Raw genomic sequence first — 24,133 nt, forward strand, 5'->3', positions numbered from 1 at the left:
CCTGTCTTGTGTAAGTTACCTGTTGGAGTTACCTGTCTAGCATTTTGGTGCTGGCTCTCTCCAGTTTCTCCAGTATCTGAGGCAGCTGAGTGTCGTCGTCACAGGCAGAACCCCAACCGAGAACCCGAGCCAGATCGTTCCCTGTCCCCAGAGGAAGAACTCCCAGCTGACACTAGAACAGCAAAACACACAACAACACAAGAACATGTTCCCTTCAGAGCTTACAGAGACAATCAGTCAGCTGCTGCCCAGACAGAATCCTGCAGAGCCCGAGTCTGAAGACCCCTGCAGCAGATCGACAACAGCTGGGAATCAGTTCAGTCCTTTTACTGACAGCAGATTTCTGAAGTGTCTGAGTCCATGTGTTCATCTCCTTCGTCCAGTCATGTGTTCACACAGTGGTGAATCTCGCTCCATCCTCACTGGTGAACGCCTGGTTCACTGGCTCCAAACAGGTGTTTCAGAGCATTCCACAACTTTAGCTGCTCCTGTGCCAACGTGTTTGAACAAAGCGTGCGTCGGTGTCGTGTGTCTGCTATGAACTGGATTCTTGCGTCCAGTTCTAAGCCACATGTGACACCACTCCTTTAGATCTCTGTTGGTTTATGTATTCGTTTTATGAGGTAGAAGACTTTTGTGATTGGACGCTCAGATCTGGAGTGGTAAGTTTCCTGCAGCAGAGTGGATTTGCTGCCAGCAGAACCTGGCTGGTTCTTATCATGGGAGCTAGCGAGCCAACAGGGAGACACCAGGTGGGTGCACTGGACGGGCCTCGCCTCTGATCCATGGCTCTGATCACCTCCTCATCCGGCTGTGTCAGCAGCGCCCGGCCTGCTGGTAAGATGATGGAGCTGGACCAAAGAATCTTCATGCTACACCAGATCCAGGAAGCTGAGAAGTTCATGGACACCGTCATCTTCAGCCCAGCACAAACCTGCGACTGAGAATCTAATACCAACGCTCTCCATCCTGCTGCCGGATCTGAGCCCCCTCCCGGCATCGTCCCTGATTAGTCTTGGTCTGGATGGGGCTCGACGCACAAACACAAAGCCCCCATCCCTGCTCAGTCCTCGTAGCAGGAGAAGGAAGCGCTCCTCTTGTACACCTCCTGACACGACATCCAGAACAGATCTGACATCTTCAGTCTGCTACACTTCTTACTTTGAATGGGCAAACCCACCTCCCTCTCCTCCACCCCCCTCCGACGAGTAGTGTCGCAGGTCAGTTTAAGAAGCAGCTTCAGTTCGTTTCGCCCTTTCTTTAGTGTGTGTGTGTGTGTGTGTGTGTGTGCGTGTGTGTGCATACCTGTTTGTGCAGTGTCAGAGCATCGATCTCAGACAGGACCCAGCCGACGCTGCCGTCTCCTCCACATACCAGGATCCTGAAGGTATCAAACTTCTGGAACAAACGCAGACTGACAGACGGACAGAGTAAAGTTAGCGCAGCTCACACCTGCTCAGACCAAACTCCCTCTCTTCCTCTCTCACCCCAGGTGTGGTCCTCCGTTCATCAGGTCGAACACCTGCGCCGGGTTCAGCAGCTGTTTGAAGCGTCGCAGGAACTTGACACCCTGATTGTCTCCACTTTTAGAGTTGACAAACACCAGCAAAGGACTGGTGCAGGACGGAGGACACGACGCCTTCCAGAAACCTCAACAGACAAATCAGCATTCACTTCATTATCAGAGACAGACAGAGGACAGAGAGACAGGGAAGAGGACAAACTGTGGACGTTAACACTGTGTGAGGGTTAATCAGATCAATCTCACCATCAGAGTCGATGCTGTTGAGTGCCGTCGGAGGGATGACGGACACTTTGCACTGACCCAGAGGACACTTAGAGGACAGCTGCTCCTTACAGCCTGAGTGCACCTGCAGGACAGGGGGACACTCTGAGACATAAATCCAGCACACCTCACCTGAGTTTCTCCTGAACCTGCCACAGGATACATAAGGTTCTCCACTCCACAGCGCCACTCTCACTTCCTGCACAGATGTTTCACAATAAAAGCCATTGAGTAGCTCAAAGGGCGTGGTCACAGTAGCCCCTGTTGGTTCGTCTGAAGCTCCAGGAGGATGAACTCCTTCCTGCCCAGAGAGGAGCACCAGGAGCTCATCATCACACAGTTGTGTTTTCCTCTTTGAGCACCACTTTGTGCTGATTAGAAATGATTATTCTGCAGCCGTCAGCGCGTCGTACAGACTGTTTGTGTTACACGACGTGAGCCGGATGTGTCGTCAGATCTGATCACGCTCCGACCGCGATGCATTAACCTGCACGTTTCCGTTTCCGGATACCTGCTGCATTTAAAATGGGTGTAAAAGGGAGACTCCATGGTGCATTCAGGTGCACCTGGTAAACTCAGAAGTCTATACTCCAATGGCCACGAAGGCTGTTTTTTGTTCTTCTATTCTTTTGTTGAAAAACAACATGGAGAAAATGACATGGTAAAATCATAATAACATAATAATCTGCAGTCGCATCATCACTGAGATTCATAAGAAAGCTGTTTGTCCTTCTGTCTTCCTCTCCTGACCTTCACATTTATCTAGGAAGCCCAGGTGGTCTCTGGAGCCCCGGGACTGGACCCACTGCAATGCAACTCCCTCCTGCCTCTGCTGGAAGGCTTTTAATGTGAAACATCTGTGGGAAGCGACGAGTTTAACCATGGTAACCGGACTCACCATGGCTTTGCACCAGAGACACCTCCAGTCCTGCAGACGGAGGACGCTGCCACACGTCTTATCACAGATGTTACACTTAGCCGAAACTGGCAGGTTCCCCTCCAACCACTGATGAGGCATCGACACCTGAGGACAGAGGTAGGAGGTCAGGGGACGGGCGGAGACGAGTTGTTTACAGTCACTGTTGATGTCCAGGAATATTCACATGTCTCACCCCGTCCTCGTCCTCGATGATGTCCTTCCCAATAGAAGCCAGTGTGGTCCATTTACAGTTGTTGGTGGCTCTGACTGCGCAGCGTTTATGAGCCTTAAATTTACACACTGAGGCACACGCACACACGCACTTACAGTTAATATACACACATATACAGTTAACACACACACCCACACACACTGTATACTGTTAACTGTATGTGTGCTGTCTGTGTGCACTGTGTACTGTGTGTGTACTGTGTGTGTACTGTGTGTGTACTGTCTGTGTGCACTGTGTACCGTGTGTGTACTGAGTGTGTACTGTGCGTACCTTCACAGGACAGGCCGTGTGATGTCACTCCTGACAACGCCTCTCTGCAGACGTTACAGTATGTCGGTCTGGCGTGAGAGCAGGCGTACCAGTTGTGCATCCCGCTGAAGTGGTCCATGCTGTACTGGGTGGACTGGGAGAGACAGACGCACGGTCAGCACCTCGTACTGGGACTCACGCTGCTGGTCATACTGGTAATAGTACACACCTCATAGTTCTGTCTGTTCTGGACGCTGCGCAGAGCTGCCATCCACTCCTCCATCTCCTTCCTGTTGTCTGCACACAGAATGAGACGTCTGCAGGGGGTGATGACCTACACACACACACACACACACACACACACACACACACACACACACACACACACACACACACACACACACACACACACACACACACACACACACACACACACACACACACACACACACGGTCATACTAAGTTTTTATTGGTTGTATTGTTGGTGCAGCTAATAGTTTACAGGACCATTGTTCTGATTATATGACTGGAATAACACACACAGCAGGAGTGTGTGTGAGTGTGTGTGAGTGTGTGTGAGTGTGTAATTTCCAGAGAAACTAATGTGGACTTCCACTTCCTGTTCAGCTGCTCCACAATGAAGTGTTTGTTCCCACACTGACAGAAATAGACACACACACACTCACTGAAGTCAGCCTTATCTGCTGTGTAAACTCTCTCTCTCTCTCACACACACACACACACACACACACACTCACTCACTCACTCACTCACTCACTCACTCACTCACTCACTCACTCACTGTTCTGAATCGGTGCTAAAAGGTTCCTAAAATGTAAAATCAGATGAAAGTGTTCAGCTCTCCACCTGGAGTGTCCACATTCATCCGCTCCATCCAACAGGAAAACATGAGAACCACTTTGAGAGTCCAACAACATGGTGGACAAAAAGTACCCTCACTGCTGTCCACCACAAGAACCTCCTGAACCAGAACCAAACATGGTTCTGCTTTTGTTTCCTCTGCTCGCTGGACCGTTGCTGGAATGAAATCTGGGCTCCGCTCTGGAGGCGATACTCAATCCAACATTCTCTCCAACTCTCTCACGTTCTGTCGGGCTCTCTCGGGTTCTCTGGGATTCTCTCGGGTTCTCTTGGATTTTCTCGGGCTCTCTGGGATTCTCTCGGGTTCTCTTGGATTTTCTCGGGCTCTCTTGGATTTTCTCGGGTTCTCTTGGATTTTCTCGGGCTCTCTTGGATTCTCTCGGGTTCTCTTGGATTTTCTCGGGCTCTCTCGGGTTCTCTCGGGCTCTCTCGGGTTCTCTCGGGCTCTCTTGGGTTCTCTCGGGCTCTCTGAGGGGCAGTGTCGTCGATGGTGACTACAACAAACTCTTTAAACAGGAAACAGTGAGAAGTTCAAAGTGACTCCAAACTGTAGGAAAATTAAGGCTTGCGTGCTGCAGTGGACCAAACTGACAGATTATGAAGAGTTTGTCATTTTGGACCACAGAGTCTCAGAAAGGAGGTCAACTTCAGGAAGACATCAGAGGCTCATGGAGGGAGGACGTTCACAGTGTATCCAGCTCTGTGTGACTGTTACGACCCAGCTCACTAAGAGTAAGGAAGTAACAAAAAACAACGGGTGGAAGTGGCTGAAAAGAAGTTATTTATTTAAATCGAAGTGCTTTAAATTGTTAAATACACAAAAGGCAAAAGGCCAAGACAACGAAAAGAGCGAGTGGGTGCTTTTCAAACAAATGAAATTATCAAAACCAAAAGAGAACTCTAAAAATGAGAGCTTACCTAAATCCCACACTAAACGGAAATAAACCCTCCTAAATTAGGCCTACAGTAAAAGGTGTAAACGAGAATCACAAAGTCCAAGATGAAATAGCACCCCTAAGCCTAGTGAAGCTAACAAACAATACTCCTAAGTGCCAAAAAAATACAAAGAGCAGGACTCTGACAAAATTGTCACAAATCAATTTGGGTTTCTCCTGTGCCGAGGACTGGTCACCAAGATGCCAGCCCCAGACTGCCAGGCTGAGACGTCTCTTGTAGCCGGTAGGAAATGACAGCTTGCAGGCGATTGGGCAGCAGCTGACTAGGAGGAGGAGCCCAGTTTCCACACCCCTTCACCTGCAACCATTCACACATGCAAGACACAGGAACACACACACAGACAGACACAAATACTCCCAAGAACGGTGGCAGCCATAACAGTGACACTGCCTGGAGTTTGGCTTCAAGCGCAGGTTTTTGTTGCCCAGACTTTAACTCTGAAAGAGATGTGACCCTGACGCCTGGATGTGGGTATTTCCTGTTACGGCTTGATGGTCATCAAAGTCCTCCGAAGCCAAATCAGCTGATGGAAACACAATCAGGAATCACACGTCCTCCCTGTGAGGCCTCAAAGGTCGACCTGCAGACAGAGAAGCTCTCTGAATCTGTGTTTAGATCTTTTGTCGTGACTGTTCCTCCACAGAGCTGAAGTTAGAGGCTTTCTGCGGCTGAACGATGTCACGCTGAGCCCGCGGCTCAGGATCACATGACGGCAACAAACAGACGAGTGGAGCTTCATCTGAACCCACGTGGCTGCGAATGACGAGAAATATCTGAAGGGCTTCATTTACAAACTGAGATCTGTAGTTCAACGTGACCCAGGACAGAAATATTAAATCAGTGCGAATCACTGAGAAGCTTTTTCTTTCCAAGGCTCACTCAGTTTCATAACATCCTCTGAGGGCCAAACTAATTACTGAACACATGTACCACACGAATCTCTGCAACGGCTGAACTGCTGCTCTTTGATGAAACGTCTGAAGTCAGAGGGTAGTGACGACGATGATGATGCTGTTCTCCAGGCTCAGTCAGTCTTGACTTAGTGCACTGCTCTCAGCAGCAGCTTGTTCTTCGAAGCTCAGTGGTTTCATGTTGTCTGTTGTCAGAAGCATCAGCTGCTTCCTCATCATCATCGGTTGCTCTTGTCGACTCTTCACGTCCTGAAACTTCTCATCGAACACCTGAAGGAGTTTCAGCTCAGCAGCAGGTTGAGAGGTCAGAGCAGCTTGTGTTCTTCAGAGCAGGAACATGCTCAGTGTTTCATCTTCACATGGTTCTCATGTGGCAGCAGAGAGCTGAGAAGCTGCTGGAGCTTCAGCTTCAGCTCAGAGCTTCTCGCTAATGTCAACACTAGCAGCTCCACAGCAGCAACAAGGCTCTCCACTAGTTCTCCTTCTGTAGGAGGTCTCAGCTTCTTAGCTGTTAGCTTAGCACAAACCTTCTGCAGAACACTGCCTGTCAGGATGAGGTCTGTGAAAGCTGCTTGTTGAGAATCAAACTCGTTCACTTCATCCTGTTTGTAGCTGTGATGACTCTTCAGTTTGACCTTCATCATCACTGAGAGCTCGTCCTCACAAACTGAGACACACTGGTTTGTCTTAATCATGGGTGGCACGGTGGACCAAGTGGTAAAACTGTCGCCTCACAGCTCGAAGGTCCGGGTTCAAATCCCGCTGTGGGCGCCGGGGGAGTGTCCTCCACCGTGTCTTCAGTGCCTGCTTGAGGACAAAGGGCGTTTCTGTGTGGAGTTTGCATGTTCTCCCCGTGTTCACCCGGGTATCCTCCTTAAATGACCCCCACCTGACCAATGGTGACGGTCCCAAGGCGCCGCTGTTGGCCCACCGCTCCTGGTCTGCCGCGGAGGAAGACTTACCAGGATGGGATAAATACGGAGGAATAATTTCACAGAAGCATGACGTCTGCACCCCCCCCCCCCCCCCCCCACGGTGGGTGAATTAAGGGATGTGTTTCTTCTTTCTTTCTTTGCTTCAACAGAAAAATGACCGTTTGTCCGTTTCTCTTGAAAAGCGTGACGCGCTGCTTCTGCTCCTCATGAATATAGCATGCGTGTTGCCTTCAGGGTCCACCAGGAAGGACGTGTCAGTGCTGTTTTCCATGATTTTCTTTGATCACAGGAGAAAGCACCGTCTCTGCGAATGATCTCACATTTCTATGACTGAAACAGGCTCAATCATTGCTAATTATATGCAAGCAAACGCTCAGACATCAGTAATATTAATCATCAATTAGTATGATTAGTACTAAGACCTGATGTTAGAATTTAGTCAGCAGCTGAGAATCTGTGCGTCACATCAGCAGCATGATTAAAGTGGCTTTGTCGTATTCAGATCTTTGCTCTCACTCTGTCACCACAACCAAAACCAGGACTTCATCCTGATCGTTGACACACACACACACACACACACACACACACACACACACACACACACACACACACACACACACACACACACACACACACACAAACACACACACACACACACAGAGCTGTCAGTGTTTCCATCATTCCTGACATTTTTTTTCTGCTCCCCCCTCAACCAAGCCCTCTGTTCTGTCTCTCCTGTCTCTCCTCCCCCTCCTCCCCCTCCTCCCCCTCCTCCCCCACACTAACGACATCCTGTGACAGTGAGGAACAATACAAACTGCTGTGGATGCAGAGGAAGACGAACAGCTGCCTTTTCTTTTTGCTTTTTGCTCCTCGCGTCTCTACAGACCAAATTCACGTCAGAGCTGCGCAGATTAGTCAGTCGACACAAACGAACCATTTCAATGAAACGTGTGGAGGTTTGGGACGGTGGGTCGGTTAAAACCAGCCGTCAGAAGACGTCCGCACCTTTAATCTGAAGACAAAGTTCATCATCATTGGCAGCAGAGAGAAGTCTACGAAGAAGAAGAAGAAGAAGAAGAAGAAGAAGAAGAAGAAGAAGAAGAAGAAGAAGAGCTTCAGGTGAGGCTGCTGCTGGATTCCTCCTGACTGTCCTGACTGAATGCTGTCCCACATCTGACCATTTTCTGATCAAAGCCTGAAATATGACATCACAGTCTGAGCGACAACTCTGACCAATCAGCTTTCTTACCGTGTCGGTAAACCCTCGCGATGACACGACCACGTCAGTTTGAGTCCTTTACCACTGACACAACCTCTGAAAGCCACCTCACCATCTAGTCCAGGTCACACTGCAGAGTCAAGCTCAGAGTCCTGATCCAGGTTCAGATCCTCTGGAGACCTGGTTCTGGTCTTCACTGTGTGATGGTCTGTCGCTCCTCTGCTGCTTTGTTACCACCTCTCTCTCTCTATGTTGCCCTCTCCACCCAATGGCCCCACCCACATCCTCTCATATGACTCAAGCCTACGCCCACGATGAGGAGGAGGGGAGACCAAGAGAGAAGAAGAGAAAGAAGGAGAAGAAGAAGAAGAGGTGGAGGAGGAGGAGAGGAGGAGGAGGTCTACAGCAGCACAGAACATCCTCCGCGTGAACACACACACACACACACACACACACACACACACACACACACACACACACACAGAGTTTAGATCCATATAGTGTATATGTGACACCAAAAAGGATGACATCAGCCGGGTCTGGCTCGGCTCGGCTCGGCTCGGCCTGCTGACGCTGCAGTGGACAGACTCGCTCCTGAATAACCTGTCAGTCCGTCTCTCGGTTCTGTCTGACTTCCTGTCTGTGGCTCTCAGCTTCAAGCCGATTGGTTCCTCTGACGGTGTAAATGTTTAGAAAAATGTCAAACAGGAGCAAATGGAGCTCTTGTTGGGACTATTTTCAGCGGCGGAGGAATCCACATTTGGTGCTGTGTTGAGCGTGTGTGGCGGCAGGACGGTGTGTGTTCACGCTGACGATGAGGAGCTCGTCTTACCTTGGCAGGAGGAAGAGCGACTCACCGTGAAGCTGTTGTTGACGTTCTTGGTACTGGACTCGGCCACGCTGGCGTCGGTCAGGTCGACCTCATCGAAGATTATGGACTGCAAAGACGGACACACAGTACAGGTCACACCTGAGGTGACGTCAGCGCGTCACCGTGACGACGAGTTAACGAACTGAGGGAAAAGGTCAGGAAGGAAATATTCCCAATGGAAGAAACACGTTCATATCAAACTATCTGGAAATCTAACTCTGAGGTCTCCACGCCGACGCTCCTCTGACCACGCCCACACGGCGATGTCACCGACAGGTGTTCGGATAAGTAAGTTGGTATACAGTCTGCCTGAGCAGCAGAATGAGGGTCAGTCACCTTAGCGGTCTGAGCGTAGTACAGAGTCCGTCCTCGCAGCTTGAAGTATCGTCTCTTCCAGCGCTGGAACGAGTTGGTCTGTTTCATCAGGTGACCCTCCTTCAGCACGGTCTGTGACACACACACACAGAGACACACAGAGAGACACAGAGACACACACACACACACACACACACACACACAGAGACACACACACAGAGAGAGAGAGACACACACACACACACACACAGAGACACACAGAGACACACACACAGAGAGAGAGAGACACACACACACACACACACACACACACACAGAGACACACAGAGAGACACAGAGACACACACACACACACACACAGAGACACACACACAGAGAGAGAGAGACACACACACACACACACACACACAGAGACACAGAGACAGAGACAGACAGACAGACAGACACACACACACACACACACACACACACACACACACACACACAGAGACACACACACAGAGAGAGAGAGACACACACACACACACAGACACAGAGAGAGACACACACACACACACACACACAGACACAGAGACACACACACACACACAGAGAGACACACAGAGACACACACACACGCACACACACACACACAGAGACACACACACACACACACACAGACACACACACACACACACACAGAGACACAGAGAGACACACACACACACAGAGACACAGAGAGAGACACACACACACACACACACACACACACACAGACACACACACCCACACACACACGCACACACACACACAGAGACACACACACACACAGACAGACACACAGACAGACACACACACACACACACACACACAGACACACACACACACACACACACACACACACAGACACAGAGACACACACACACACACAGAGACACACAGAGAGAGACACACACACACAGAGACACAGAGAGAGACACACACACACACACACACACAGACACACACACACACACGCACACACACACACAGAGACACACACACACACAGACACACACACACACAGACACACACACACACACACACACACACACACACACACACACACACACACACACACACAGACACAGAGAGAGACACACACACACACACACACACACAGACACAGAGACACACACACACACACAGAGAGACACACAGAGACACACACACACGCACACACACACACACAGACACACACACACACACACACACACAGACACACACACACACACACACAGACACAGAGAGACACACACACACACAGAGACACAGAGAGAGACACACACACACACACACACACACACAGACACACACACACACACACACGCACACACACACACAGAGACACACACACACACAGACACACACACAGACAGACACACACACACACAGACACACACAGACACACACACACACACACTTCATTAATTATTATTACTTAACTATTTTTAGTATTTTAGTATTTAGTATTTTTGGGACATTTTGTCCTGAAGGTGGCGCTCATGGGAGACATCAGGACGTCAGACTGATTCACAGATTTAATGTTTCTTTAGAGCCAACAGCTCAATGATCTGGATCTTTGCCTCAGTCCCACAAAACTACTACCGAGTACTTCACCCACCTTTAAACACCAAGAAAACTACTACCGAGTACTTCACACACACCTTTAAACACCAAGAAAACTACTACTGAGTACTTCACACTCACCTTTAAACACCAAGAAAACTACTACCGAGAATCAGAATCAGAATGAGAAAAACTTTATTGCCAAGTACGACTTGACACACAGGAGGAATTTGTTGTGGTGAAGTTGGTGCGTGACACATCTTCTAGAAATAAGCTATTAAAAAGTAAAAATGTAAGAATATACAGTCTAAATAAACGCAGTACAGCTGGCAGCGTTCTGTAAAACAGCAGCGGGATCCAAGCCGAGCGTTAACGTAGCAGAGCTCTGGCCGTGAGGCAGAGGAGGCAGAGGAGGAGTGTGAAGAGTGTCGGGGGGGTCCGGGCCTTGTTGATCAGGCTGACGGCAGACGGGAAAAAAGTGTTGAGGCGTGAGGTTTTGGTCCTGATGGACTGCAGCCTGCTGCAGAGGGGAGTCTCAAAGAGTACTTCACGCTGACCTTTAAACACCAACAAGACTTCCTGCAGTACTAGCCAGTACTTGTTTTACTTTCTTCTGGTTTCAAACCTTTTTTTTTGGCATCAATTCAAAAAAACTTTGATTCCACGAGGACGAATGAAAAACCCAGAAATGGGGGGAGTTTCCTTCGTTGGTGTATTTGTACTGCAGCATCGTGTACTGATGAGGAGCGCCTGCGTTCTGAATACTGTAAATTATCGGAGCTTCTTCACCGCCGATGCTGTCGTCTTGTGATGAAGTTCACAACGGCGGCCATTCAGAGAAGCGCACAGACCTTCATCAGTCAGACAGGAAAGGTCGTCAACAGAGTGCGTTACACAACGTCTCATAAAAGACGGCATTGATAGCACAAGAATACTGCTGACTCATATTGATAGCACAAGAATACTGCTGACTCGTATTGATAGCACAAGAATACTGCTGACTCGTATTGATAGCACAAGAATACTGCTGACTCGTATTGATAGCACAAGAATACTGCTGACTCGTATTGATAGCACAAGAATACTGCTGACTCATATTGATAGCACAAGAATACTGCTGACTCGTATTGATAGCACAAGAATACTGCTGACTCGTATTGATAGCACAAGAATATTGCTGACTCGTATTGATAGCACAAGAATACTGCTGACTCGTATTGATTGCACAAGAATACTGCTGACTCGTATTGATAGCACAAGAATACTGCTGACTCGTATTGATAGCACAAGAATACTGCTGACTCGTATTGATAGCACAAGAATACTGCTGACTCGTATTGATTGCACAAGAATACTGCTGACTCGTATTGATTGCACAAGAATACTGCTGACTCGTCATTACAACCAGGCTGCTGTTCAAACTGTTCTCAAAGAGTCACGTTAATCATAAACGCACTAATTTTCTTCTTTCATGTTGTCTTCAGTGTATTTTTCAAGGTAAAAGTCTCACTCAATGACGACATCATCATCATCATCATCATCATCATCATCATCATCATCATCATCATTTATTCGGCTTTACTTAATCAATCAGTCGACTGACAGGAAAATAATCAGCAACTATCGTGATGATTGATAACTGCCTCCTTTCTTCCGGCAGTCTCTGGATCATCTGCTCTCTCTGTCATGTGACAGGAAGCCGAATGTCTTTTTTGAGTTGTGGGGATCGACTGGGAAACTGGGCCTACATTAACCGCAATGTACCCCTCCCTCTGGCAGCTGGGTGGCAGACCGGTCCTCGTCAGTGGACGGCTGTGTCCATGTTAACGATAAATATGGATTCACGTTATGGGCTCATATCGCACATTAATGTATAAATAAATTCGAACTGCGACGTCTCCACAGACTCTCGTAATGAGACACTGATATTCAGCAGCAGTCAGCCTTGAAACGCTCCATCCATGGCTGCCGGCTTCCTCCTGACCACAAATATCTCGTTATTTCCCACATGACTCAGTTTTCATGTTTTTGTCTCAGACTGTGAAAGCTCCCAAAACGCGAGCTTTAAATAGAAACCAGTGGCTTCCAGCCGAGGTCACTTCCTGTGACTCAAACATCCACGTCAGTCTGCGGTGAGCTGCTGCTGGCTTCAGGAACCATCGGACATGTCGCCACTGTGTCCCAAAAAGCATCCTGACATCCACGTGATTAGGCTGGTGACACTGAATGCGTCACGTGAACATAAAGGCCAAATAAATTAAGAAAGAGAAAGACAGAAAACACAATGAATGAGCCAACGTGGTTGAGAGCTCCTTGCTGTCAGATCTGTGTGTTTTTTTTCTGCTGGTTGAAAGAAATCTCCCTGAATAATCATCTTAATTGTCTTCCCACCTGCTTACAGCGTGAACATGCACAAACGAAGCTTTATTTAAAGCACGTGAGCTGACAGGAATGAAAAGTCCCAGCTAAATGTAGATTAACTGACAGCAGGATTTTATATTCTATCCACTGAATGAAGACACTGGACGCTGAGGACAAACTGCTGGTGGACATGATCAGGACTCAGCTCAAACAGCTGTTGTACCTACTCTCAGTCACACACACTTTTCTAGATGAGGAAAACTCTTCTTAAAGTCTTTAATGTGAGCAAACCTCCCCGTCACTGTTGATTTTGCTGTTTTCACTGGAGAAAATCGCTTCAGGTTTGTGACGCTGGTATTCCCGAGCTTTACTGAAGGCAGCGCAAACTACAGTAATTACGTTAATGCTTAAAGTTAACACAGTTAATAAAACTTCACTTGTGTAATAAATGTGCAGTTATGTTGAACCGAACTGTGAAATCTGAAGGAATTCAAACATTTCTGCTGGTATTAACGTCTAAAAGAGCGCTATTATTTAACGATAACCCCGTCAAACCGTAATTACGAACACTGAGGACCGTTATGTCTCGTTAAGCGGACTCATACCGAAACACATAATAACACGAGAGTTTAGATTTTCAGCCGGTTTTACTCACGTCCACCGACCTGAAGTCAGCGTCCACCGCGGAGTGCAGCCCACCTCTCACGGGTGGGCAGTAGTGGGAAACGGCGGGGCTTTCCAGCGGGCCTGGGACCCTTCGGCTAGCAGTAGTTAGCCGTGTTAGCCCTGCCTCCAACTCCCGGTTTGTGCCCGTACAACGGTGCAAACAAACCTTTCCCCGTGACACCGAGTTGGTTTTATATATTTTAACCGTGTTTCAGTACCGCTTCTCCCAGAGTATGAATTTTAAACCCTAAACTGATCCCGGTTCTAGTTTAATAAAGTTAGCCAGGAGCTACACATTCCGGCTAACGTTGAAGAAACGGACTTTTAAAACCGGGCGTCCAGCACTAAATCATGTTCCGTATTTCTGTTTAAACCCGAACATCTACAAAAGTCACGCGTTCGTTCATTTGATTTCCGGTAATTTAATTAAGTGTTTAACGAGTGTTGGTGGAGCAGCTGTGACCCGTTTGCTCTAGAAGGCAGAAGGACTGGACCCAAAGTCGCCTTAAAATCCGTCAGAATTCAGATGACATCGTTCATTAGAAAATATACGCAACACAAACACGAGCATTAAACACTTTTAAGTTCAGTCAAATCATCTCCTCAAATCGGCAAAATCCGAATCCACCAAGTAGCAGTGACTTCATTTAAATGCCCCTTTCTTCAAATAATTTCCTCTGATTGTTATGGCCGACCACACCGAGGAGTGGGGGAAGGGGACGTGGGAAAAAGTGTCAAAGCGGTTATAAAAGATGAAGTGTAATAAATATTCGAAATGTTTGGTGAGTCTGGTTTATGCCGAATTACACAGCGTCCCTCTCTATTCCGGACAGGCGATAACTGTTCTCGGCCGCTGTACATCAATTGTTTATACGGGAAGGACATCTTGAACTGTGAGGTTTTAGTATGGAATTCCGTTGTCTCCCTGGAGGGGAGCGGTGCACCTCGGGGCTGTGTGTGGCCCACCCCCGCTGAATGAAAACAGACACTGACCACAGGTAAAGTCCGCGAATACGCGCCGGGATTTAAACCCTCGTTACCTTGCTGCGGATCTGGCCGGACGTGGACACCTTTCGAATGAGTTTCTGCGGGGTTCCCGGCTCCTGCTCCGGCTCGCTGTCCGACGACTCGTCCGGGCACCGGACCGCGGCAGACTCCGGTCCCCCTGCCTCCGCCATCCTGCCACCAGACCCCCGGGGTGGACCGGGGAAGGAGCGCCCCCCATCGGCGAAGCCCGGACAACGCACAGGAGGAGATGAGAGGGCGCTTACTGACCCCTGGTGGTCAAAGTGAGATATTACAATATCTCGTCACATATCAATACCACAACTTTTTAAAATAATAAATGTAACAAAATATATATTTTAATCTTAACTTGACAGGTGACGTGTGTGATATCTGTGTTCTGTTTGAAACACGTGGAAACTTTACCATCAACTGAATTTTCTGTTAATATATTTCTAATCTTCAATAGCTAAACTGTAAACTGAAGACACAGAGTTGTTTTGAGGACATTTGTAGCAGCAGGTCAAAAGCTGACCAATATGATGATTCGTTCAAAGGGTCTCAGTGGAAGTTCAGAGGTCCTCAGTGGGGGTTCAAAGGGTCTCTGAGGAGGTTCAAAGGGTGTCAGTGGAGGTTCAAAGGGTCTCTGAGGAGGTTCAAAGGGTGTCAGTGGAGGTTCAAAGGGTGTCAGTGGAGGTTCAAAGGGTCTCTGAGGAGGTTCAAAGGGTGTCAGTGGAGGTTCAAAGGGTCTCTGAGGAGGTTCAAAGGGTGTCAGTGGAGGTTCAAAGGGTCTCTGAGGAGGTTCAAAGGGTGTCAGTGGAGGTTCAAAGGGTCTCTGAGGAGGTTCAAAGGGTGTCAGTGGAGGTTCAAAGGGTGTCAGTGGAGGTTCAAAGGGTCTCTGAGGAGGTTCAAAGGGTGTCAGTGGAGGTTCAAAGGGTCTCTGAGGAGGTTCAAAGGGTGTCAGTGGAGGTTCAAAAGGTCTCTGAGGAGGTTCAAAGGGTGTCAGTGGAGGTTCAATGGGTCTCCGAGGAGGTTCAAATGGTCTCAGTGGAGGTTTAAAGGGTGTTTGAGGGGGTTCAAAGGGTCTCAGTGGAGGTTCAAAGGGTCTCTGAGTATGTTCAAAGGTTGTCAGTGGAGGTTCAAAGGGTCTCTGAGGAGGGTCAAAGGGTCTCAGTGGAGGTTCAGAGGGTCTCAGTGGAGGTTCAGAGGGTCTCAGTGGATGTTCAAAGGTTTTCAGTGGAGTTTCAAAGGGTCTCAGTGGAGGTTCAGAGGGTCTCAGTGGAGGTTCAAAGGGTCTCAGTGGAAGTTCAGAGGTCCTCAGTGGAGGTTCAAAGGGTCTCTGAGGAGGTTCAAAGGGTGTCAGAGGAGGTTCAAAGGGTCTCAGTGGAAGTTCAGAGGTCCTCAGTGGAGGTTCAAAGGCTGTCAGTGGAGGTTCAAATGGTCTCTGAGGAGGTTCAAAGGGTGTCAGAGGAGGTTCAAAGGGTCTCAGTGGAGGTTCAAATGGTCTCTGAGGAAGTTCAAAGGGTGTCAGAGGAGGTTCAAAGGGTCTCTGAGGAGGTTCAAAGGTTGTCAGTGGAGGTTCAATGGGTCTCTGAGGAGGTTCAAATGGTCTCAGTGGAGGTTCAAAGGGTGTTTGAGGGGGTTCAAAGGGTCTCAGTGGAGGTTCAAAGGGTCTCTGAGGAGGTTCAAAGGTTGTCAGTGGAGTTTCAAAGGGTCTCTGAGGAGGTTCAAAGGGTCTCAGTGGAGGTTCAGAGGGTCTCAGTGGAGGTTCAAAGGGTCTCAGTGGAGGTTCAAAGGGTCTCAGTGGAGGTTCAGAGTGTCTCAGTGGAGGTTCAAAGGGTCTCTGAGGAGGTTCAAAGGGTGTCAGAGGAGGTTCAAAGGGTCTCACAGGAAGTTCAGAGGTCCTCAGTGGAGGTTCAAAGGGTGTAATTGGAGGTTCAAAGGGTGTCAGAGGAGGTTCAAAGGGTCTCAGTGGAGGTTCAAAGGGTCTCTGAGGAGGTTCAAAGGGTGTCAGAGGAGGTTCAAAGGGTCTCTGAGGAGGTTCAACGGTTTGTCAGTGGAGGTTCAATGGGTGTTTGAGGGGGTTCAAAGGGTCTCAGTGGAGGTTCAAAGGGTCTCAGTGGAAGTTCAGAGGTCCTCAGTGGAGGTTCAAAGGGTCTCTGAGGAGGTTCAAAGGGTGTCAGAGGAGGTTCAAAGGGTCTCAGTGGAGGTTCAAATGGTCTCTGAGGAAGTTCAAAGGGTGTCAGAGGAGGTTCAAAGGGTCTCTGAGGAGGTTCAAAGGTTGTCAGTGGAGGTTCAATGGGTCTCTGAGGAGGTTCAAATGGTCTCAGTGGAGGTTCAAAGGGTGTTTGAGGGGGTTCAAAGGGTCTCAGTGGAGGTTCAGAGTGTCTCAGTGGAGGTTCAAAGGGTCTCTGAGGAGGTTCAAAGGGTGTCAGAGGAGGTTCAAAGGGTCTCAGTGGAAGTTCAGAGGTCCTCAGTGGAGGTTCAAAGGGTGTAATTGGAGGTTCAAAGGGTGTCAGAGGAGGTTCAAAGGGTCTCAGTGGAGGTTCAAAGGGTCTCTGAGGAGGTTCAAAGGGTGTCAGAGGAGGTTCAAAGGGTCTCTGAGGAGGTTCAACGGTTTGTCAGTGGAGGTTCAATGGGTGTTTGAGGGGGTTCAAAGGGTCTCAGTGGAGGTTCAAAGGGTGTTTGAGGGGGTTCAAAGGGTCTCAGTGGAGGTTCAGAGGGTCTCAGTGGAGGTTCAAAGGGTCTCAGTGGAGGTTCAGAGGGTCTCAGTGGAGGTTCAAAGGGTCTCAGTGGAGGTTCAGAGGGTCTCAGAGAGTCTAACTTTCAGTCTGTGTGGTGAGTAACAGGGTTGGGGGTGTTGGTTTCTGTTTACTGGGATCCAGTTTCACCACCAGTTCATATTGTTTTGTAAAACAAACAAGGCAGTGAAAGTAACACACACACACACACACACACACACACACACACACACACACACACACACACACACACACACACACACACTAACAGAAGAACACACAGACACATGTGGATTTATGACATGTCTAACACACAAAACACAAAAACAAAAAGACAACAACAGAGAATACAGGAGAGAAATGTGGCATGAAAGAACACATTTCTATTTATTTAACTATATTTATAAGGAATATATACAGTGACGTATATACATACAGAATACATACAATATGTGTAGTTTGTGTGTGATATGAGTGTTTTCATTCATGGTGCAAATAGAGGAAAAGACTCGAGGGTAGGGATCCACATGAAATTCACCTGTGAGCCTAATTCAGCCAGTTCACAGGTGAAACTTCAGTTCTCTCACTAAACCAGGTCGTCAGAGTTTGATGGAAGCTGAACGTGGCGCTCATCAGGTGGGTGTGTCACCTGGCTCCGGTGCCCTACATGACCACATCAGCCCACAGCTGACCTACATGGACCCTCCCATCCTCATTCCCAGGACTCAGTCACACCTATAGAGCGTTTGTTTTGTGCAGGATCCGGTGACGGGCTTCAATCAGCCCAGCTGGATGGTCCATACAGAGAAGGATCACAGTTACACCTCTGCATTATCAGGGCAGCCTCTGAAGTCTAACCAGGTCACCTCACGAATGAAAGAGAGGCCCCGGAGTGGGAACAGAGTGACTGCAATGCCGAGTCCATTATTGTGTCCACGTGGATGCCTGGAGTTCATTCTGTCCCCTGACTAAAGGGACAAAGACAGGCTACGTTTAGATGCTCTTACTTGTAGTTGAATTGATGAGAATGAAATACCCACCTTTGCTCAGATTTCTGAGCTGGTTGCTCCAATAGGCTCAATTCTCAATAGATTCTGTGTCAACATGTCCTCATAAATCTGTCCGGTCCATCTTCAGCCACTCGTCCTCTGTATGTCCTCGTAGACAGCTCGTGTTCACCTCATCATTACAAACTTTGTCTTGAGGAGAAAGTTAAATGTGTTGAACGTCACGCTCAGTTCAATAATGTGAATACGATGAAGATCTGCAGCTCCTCATCTCACTGCGCTTTTTATTGTTCTGATTCTCCTCATTAAAACTGATACCACCTGAATATGTCCACGCCTTGTTGTGTGCACCTGTTTCTATTAACATTAATATCCATCAATGATGAAATGTGTCCTTAACAGCACAGCTGATGAAGTTCTGCTCTTTTCCCGAGGCTCCTTCACAATAAAAGCTTCCAGTTGGTTCAACCAATGACACGTGACAGCCTAACATATGACGGTTATCTTCATCATGGAGCCAATCCGGTCCGTGAAAGACAGCCATGAATGAAAGAATGATGATGATGATGATGATGATGATGATGATGATGATGAAGGGGAGTCAACAGGTGGACAGGAATAGTAAAATGTTTAAACTGGAAATGGGTGAATTTATGTGGTGGACAGGTATGTACATGAAGCCTGTAAACACTAAAAATAAACGCAGTGATGTGAACAGGTTGTTAACAGTAAGGTAAACAACAACACCTTTAATGTGTAAGCTAACGTCCAGCCGGATGTTTTCATTTGAAACCAATGCAGAAACACTGAAAGATGTCACAGGTTGAGAAGACAGACATTCATTTTAAACAGTACGCACGGTGTGTGTGTGTGTGTGTGTGTGTGTGTGTGTGTGTGTGTATACATTGTGATGTGACACCTGTGTGTATTATTGTAATGAGGTCATATTATGCATTAAAGAGAAAACACAAAAACTCAGGGCAACTTGTTACTCAACACACACACACACACACACACACACACACACACACACACACACACACACACACACACACACACACACACACACACACACACACCTGTGTCTGGCAGTGTGTGGGTGGAGCAGCAGGTGGGTGGAGTCCAGGTGTTTTATTAGCAGCTGACAGGTGAGTGTGCAGGTAACTCTGAGACTTCAGATGTTTTGCGATGCATCAAAGAATCAACAATTTGGTGAGTGAAACAACTGAGATCATTTGATTTAATTTTTTAATAAATGAAAAATGAAAAGAACGTGAAAAAGAAAATTACAGACATGATGTAGAATTTACTGAAATGTAAAATGTACTGAGTGAAAAAACAGAAAGGAAAATATTTGCAAAAAAGAAAATTTATTTTTCAAAAACAGGAAAAGCATAAAATAGATCCGAGATCCAAGAAATATATAAAGTAAATATGATTTTAAACAATTAATGTATTTTTATTATTATGCATAATACTACTACTAATAATAATAACAATAATAATTATTATGATAAATTTGTGCTTAATTTTAGGACATTTTTTCAATTCTTTTCATTGTCCTTGTGGTTAAATTAATGATAACATATTTTGATAATTGAACCACAATAAGCACTAACCCCGTTGAGTCAATGAAATTTCTTTATTACAGCTGAAAATTGACTTATTGTATTTTATTGTCTTTATTCAATTTGTGAAAAGCAGAAATGTACAGAGATCAAATGTTTTTCTCTTTCACTCGTGTCCTTTCGTTATTTGTCTTGGTAAACCTTTAAAAAAGGCGCCTTCCCTTTAAGAACATCTATGGAGGCATTAAAAGTTTTGTCAAAGATGGCAATGAATATTCTGTGAAGATGTGAAGTTTGAATTATTTTGTTTGTTTTGGTTGCTTCATTGTTATAATTTAATGACACTAAATATTTCAGTGTGTCCACGCAAGAATCAAGAAGCTGTGAACCAGAATACGTTTTATTAACAATGAAACACCGATATGGATCAGTGGATGATGATGATGATGATGATGATGATGATGTCTCTTTGACTTTAAACAAGTAGATAAAAAATGATGAAAACACTGGTGGCTGATGGGAAAACAATCAGGAATCATTACAGAGATGTGGTTCTTCTCTACAGAACATGCCGACCTTTCCACTTCACTTCTTCTTGATGGCAATTTCTCTCCTTGTTGTCATGGCGATGCCTGAGCCCCTCTCTGAGGAAGGCTGGGACACTCCTCTTGCACCTCCCTACCCGCCAGTTGACAGCCCTGGACGCAGTTTTTACCCTGTTGGAGACAACGTGACAGAGCCGCCAGCTGGGGCCCTGGAAGCCTACTGCCAGATGCTGCTGCAGGCCTCAGTCCCCATCCCCCCAGACCAGATCCCCTGGTTCTGTCTCTGCACACACTGCCAGAGCAGCCAGGGACCCAAAGGAGACCGAGGAGACCGGGGACTGCCAGGTAAAACAATACACAAAGGCACATGTATGTCGTAAGAGATCTGATTCATAGTAATTCAGTATAGACATAATACTGCAGTTCTAAATGTAGTCATATCATAATATTTACATTTACAGGGAATGCTGGTATGATATCATGTTGGTCTCTCTTTCCCACTCAGGTAGTCCAGGTAGCCCTGGAAGAAGAGGGATGACGGGGTTCAGAGGTCCTCCAGGTTTTGCGGGCAGACAAGGGATCAAAGGTAAACAACGTCCAATCATCCTCTGCTCTCACAACACAAAGCTGATACCACGCTGTACACTGGCTTTACATTGACTTCCTCTGACTGTGTTTGACCCTCAGGACAGAAAGGAGACGAGGGTGAGAAGGGAGACCGAGGACCCCAAGGTCTTATGGGACCCAAAGGAGAGAGAGGCTTCAAAGGTGAGTGACAAACCAGTTCCAGTTATTGGGTACTTTCATTTCATTGACCCAGCAGCTTCTGAACTGGTTTTTGTTGTCCTGAAGGTAACAAAGGTGAGCAAGGTCTGGAGGGCCGTCCAGGTGATCAGGGTCCAAAAGGAGATGACGGAGTTTGTCCAGATGCCTGTGAGTCCAACCTGGGTCCTCCAGGACCATCCGGTCTGCCTGGCCCTGCAGGACCCAGAGGTCTGCCTGGTATCCCAGGACTACCGGCACCCAAAGGCATTAAGGGTGATATGGGTGAGCTCGGTCGACCTGGTGCCCCTGGTTCTGTGGGTGAGAAAGGAGAACCAGGGCTCCAGGGGGAGTGTAACTGTACAGACGGGGTAGATGGGAGTCCAGGACAGAAAGGGGACACAGGGGACAAAGGAGAGCAGGGACAGGTGGGGCTTGTGGGGCAGAATGGGCCAAAGGGAGATAAGGGAGACATGGGGCACATGGGGATGATGGGTCTTCCTGGTCCCTGCATGCCCAGCATCCAGTCAGCCTTTGCTGCAGGGTTGACGTCCAGTTACCCTCAACCCAATGCCCCTGTGGTTTTCTCCCACGTTTTCTACAACATCCAAGGGAGTTATGACCCCAGCACCGGCCTCTACACTGCCCCCGTCAACGGCACCTATGTCTTCAGCTACCACCTCACCGTCTATGAACGAGTCCTCAAAGTTGGCCTCTTTCATAATTTTATGCCGGTTGTCAAAACCACAGACCCCAAGGTTTTGGGTACGACCTCACATTCAGTCATCCTTCATTTGGTTGTTGGGGACAGAGTGTGGCTTCAGGTCAAGGATTTGACCACCAATGGCATGTATGCTGGTGCTGACTCCAGCAGTACCTTCTCTGGCTTCTTGCTCCACCCAGATACATGTGATATGCCCTTACTTAGAGCACCTATTCCCCCAATGATCACACCTGAGGCCGGATACAACTGGGGCAACATGCCTTAGTCTAGCACTACCAAACCCCCTACTTCACCTGCTGGTGGGGGATCCAATTAGCTTCAGTAATGAATAACTTGCTTTTTCTCACCTGTAGAATGATGGAACAAAAAGACACCCACTTAACTGCTGATGAATAAATGAACGAGACATTCTCACTTTACACCACCCAAATACTGGACCTTGTCCTTGAGCAACATAATTGCCCTGAGACAAGAAAAGTTCCTGATCCTTAATGAATCCCCACCAACTAAAAGCAGTACTCATGTCCCCTCGATCAGAACAGATACCCCTTTCACCTGGAACCTTGACGGAATCCCTGTTTTTTGTGATGTGAATGGGTCAGTTTAAGGGCGTCTTCATGCCTGTGTTGTTGTTTTCTTATTTAAATAAGACTGGTTGGCTTCCCCTTTGTTAGGATTCGTTTGGGCAGATCTGAACAAAACAATCAGGTGTGGACCAAAGCAACAGTACAGAGATGATTTAAAGCAGAGATGTCCAAACTGAAATTTGTGGGCCACAAGCAAACATTGTTTTGTTGTATTGTTAAAAGCAATATGGTATGAGAATCCCAAGTTTCCTTAATTGGCTGACTTCCTGTCACTGTGTCTGCTGTGCCCAGATCATGAAAAATATTAGGGATCTTACTTATTCAAATACCTAAAAAAATGAATGAAATACAATAATGGTGATTTATGTCAGAATAATTTTTCAAATTAATTTTTACATTTTGCTGGAAACATCTGGTTTGTGTTTTGATTCTGACCTTGTATTTCTGTTTCATTGTACTTTCTCTCTATCTCAGTATTGTAGCTTCACTTATTTTTACAGTTTATATTGTCCTTTCCTGTCAGTTTTCTTGGGCTCTTTATATTTCCAGTACAGTCACGTCATTACATTAATGTTGCTGTATTCACATCCTGAGGCATCAGTGTCATTGTTATCTGTTATCATCCATCTCGTCTCTGTTCTTTGTGTGCAAACTGGTGTGATTTCTAGACTTTGTTGGAGTTTTCCAGGCAGTGAGTCATCTGATCCTACAGCGTCAGCATAACACGATGCACAACCTCGCTTTAGATCCACATTGTCTCAGCTGGGCAGGGTTTCCTAAAAGGGTCTGCTCTGTTCTGCAACAAAGGAACAAAGACAACCTGAATGTCCAGGTGTATTTGGAGTTCACATCCTCATGACTTATTCAGAGGGGTTTCCTCAAACAGCTAAAGCCAGAACGGGATCTAGCATTAAAGAGAAGTTTCTAGTCCTCGTACAGCAGCAGGAAACACATGAAGTTTGAAAATTAAATGCTCAGCGGCCTCTTAAAATGTAACTCAAAGGAGGGTCAATGAGGGGTGCTGAAGGTGATCAACAGCTGATTCACTGTAAACATATCAGAGCCGCATAGTCCTGGGCGATTCATGAATGACCTCCACGGAAAGCAGCAGGCTTTAAGTTAAAAGCAGAAATCTTTGTGTTTATTTGTGGCCATTCTGTTGTTTCTGAGAAAAAGCTCCAATAAAAGACTGAAAGAAACCTTCAGCTGTTTGTGTGTCACTGATTGTTAATCCATCAGCAGCTAAATGACCACGAGGACATATTGTTCTTCTTCTGCTACTTCTGCTCCATAATTTACT

The 24,133-nt window shown here is 47.2% G+C and overlaps 3 protein-coding genes across 3 annotated transcripts in view; 1 reads left to right on the forward strand and 2 right to left on the reverse strand.

Moving 5' to 3' along the window:
- LOC139336455 (diacylglycerol kinase delta) overlaps window positions 1-15,072 on the reverse strand; it is a 36,623-nt gene extending 21,551 nt beyond the window's left edge. Inside the window, exons 1-11 of the mRNA XM_070970584.1 lie at window positions 14,935-15,072; window positions 9,302-9,412; window positions 8,952-9,032; window positions 3,416-3,520; window positions 3,208-3,340; window positions 2,899-3,005; window positions 2,685-2,810; window positions 1,769-1,871; window positions 1,488-1,650; window positions 1,306-1,414; window positions 33-172 (exon numbers count right to left, since the gene is read on the reverse strand). Coding sequence (XP_070826685.1) covers window positions 33-172; window positions 1,306-1,414; window positions 1,488-1,650; window positions 1,769-1,871; window positions 2,685-2,810; window positions 2,899-3,005; window positions 3,208-3,340; window positions 3,416-3,520; window positions 8,952-9,032; window positions 9,302-9,412; window positions 14,935-15,072 — 1,316 coding nt within the window. The remainder of the gene's footprint in view (window positions 1-32; window positions 173-1,305; window positions 1,415-1,487; window positions 1,651-1,768; window positions 1,872-2,684; window positions 2,811-2,898; window positions 3,006-3,207; window positions 3,341-3,415; window positions 3,521-8,951; window positions 9,033-9,301; window positions 9,413-14,934) is intronic.
- Window positions 15,073-15,422: 350 nt separating this feature from the next.
- On the reverse strand, window positions 15,423-18,596 carry LOC139335981 (uncharacterized). The gene is made up of 2 exons (XM_070969761.1): window positions 18,507-18,596; window positions 15,423-16,889 (listed from the first exon to the last, which is right to left on the reverse strand). Exons 1-2 carry the CDS (start codon window positions 18,594-18,596, stop codon window positions 15,423-15,425), a joined length of 1,557 nt encoding a protein of 518 aa, XP_070825862.1.
- Window positions 18,597-20,837: 2,241 nt separating this feature from the next.
- Window positions 20,838-22,511, forward strand: LOC139335982 (complement C1q and tumor necrosis factor-related protein 9). The gene is made up of 4 exons (XM_070969762.1): window positions 20,838-21,105; window positions 21,266-21,346; window positions 21,448-21,528; window positions 21,613-22,511. The coding sequence occupies exons 1-4, from the start codon at window positions 20,838-20,840 to the stop codon at window positions 22,509-22,511; spliced, it is 1,329 nt and encodes a 442-aa protein (XP_070825863.1).
- Window positions 22,512-24,133: the final 1,622 nt, after the last annotated feature.

The sequence above is a fragment of the Chaetodon trifascialis genome, chromosome 9 (assembly GCF_039877785.1).
Source record: "Chaetodon trifascialis isolate fChaTrf1 chromosome 9, fChaTrf1.hap1, whole genome shotgun sequence".
In the NCBI taxonomy this organism is placed as follows: Eukaryota; Metazoa; Chordata; class Actinopteri; order Chaetodontiformes; family Chaetodontidae; genus Chaetodon; species Chaetodon trifascialis.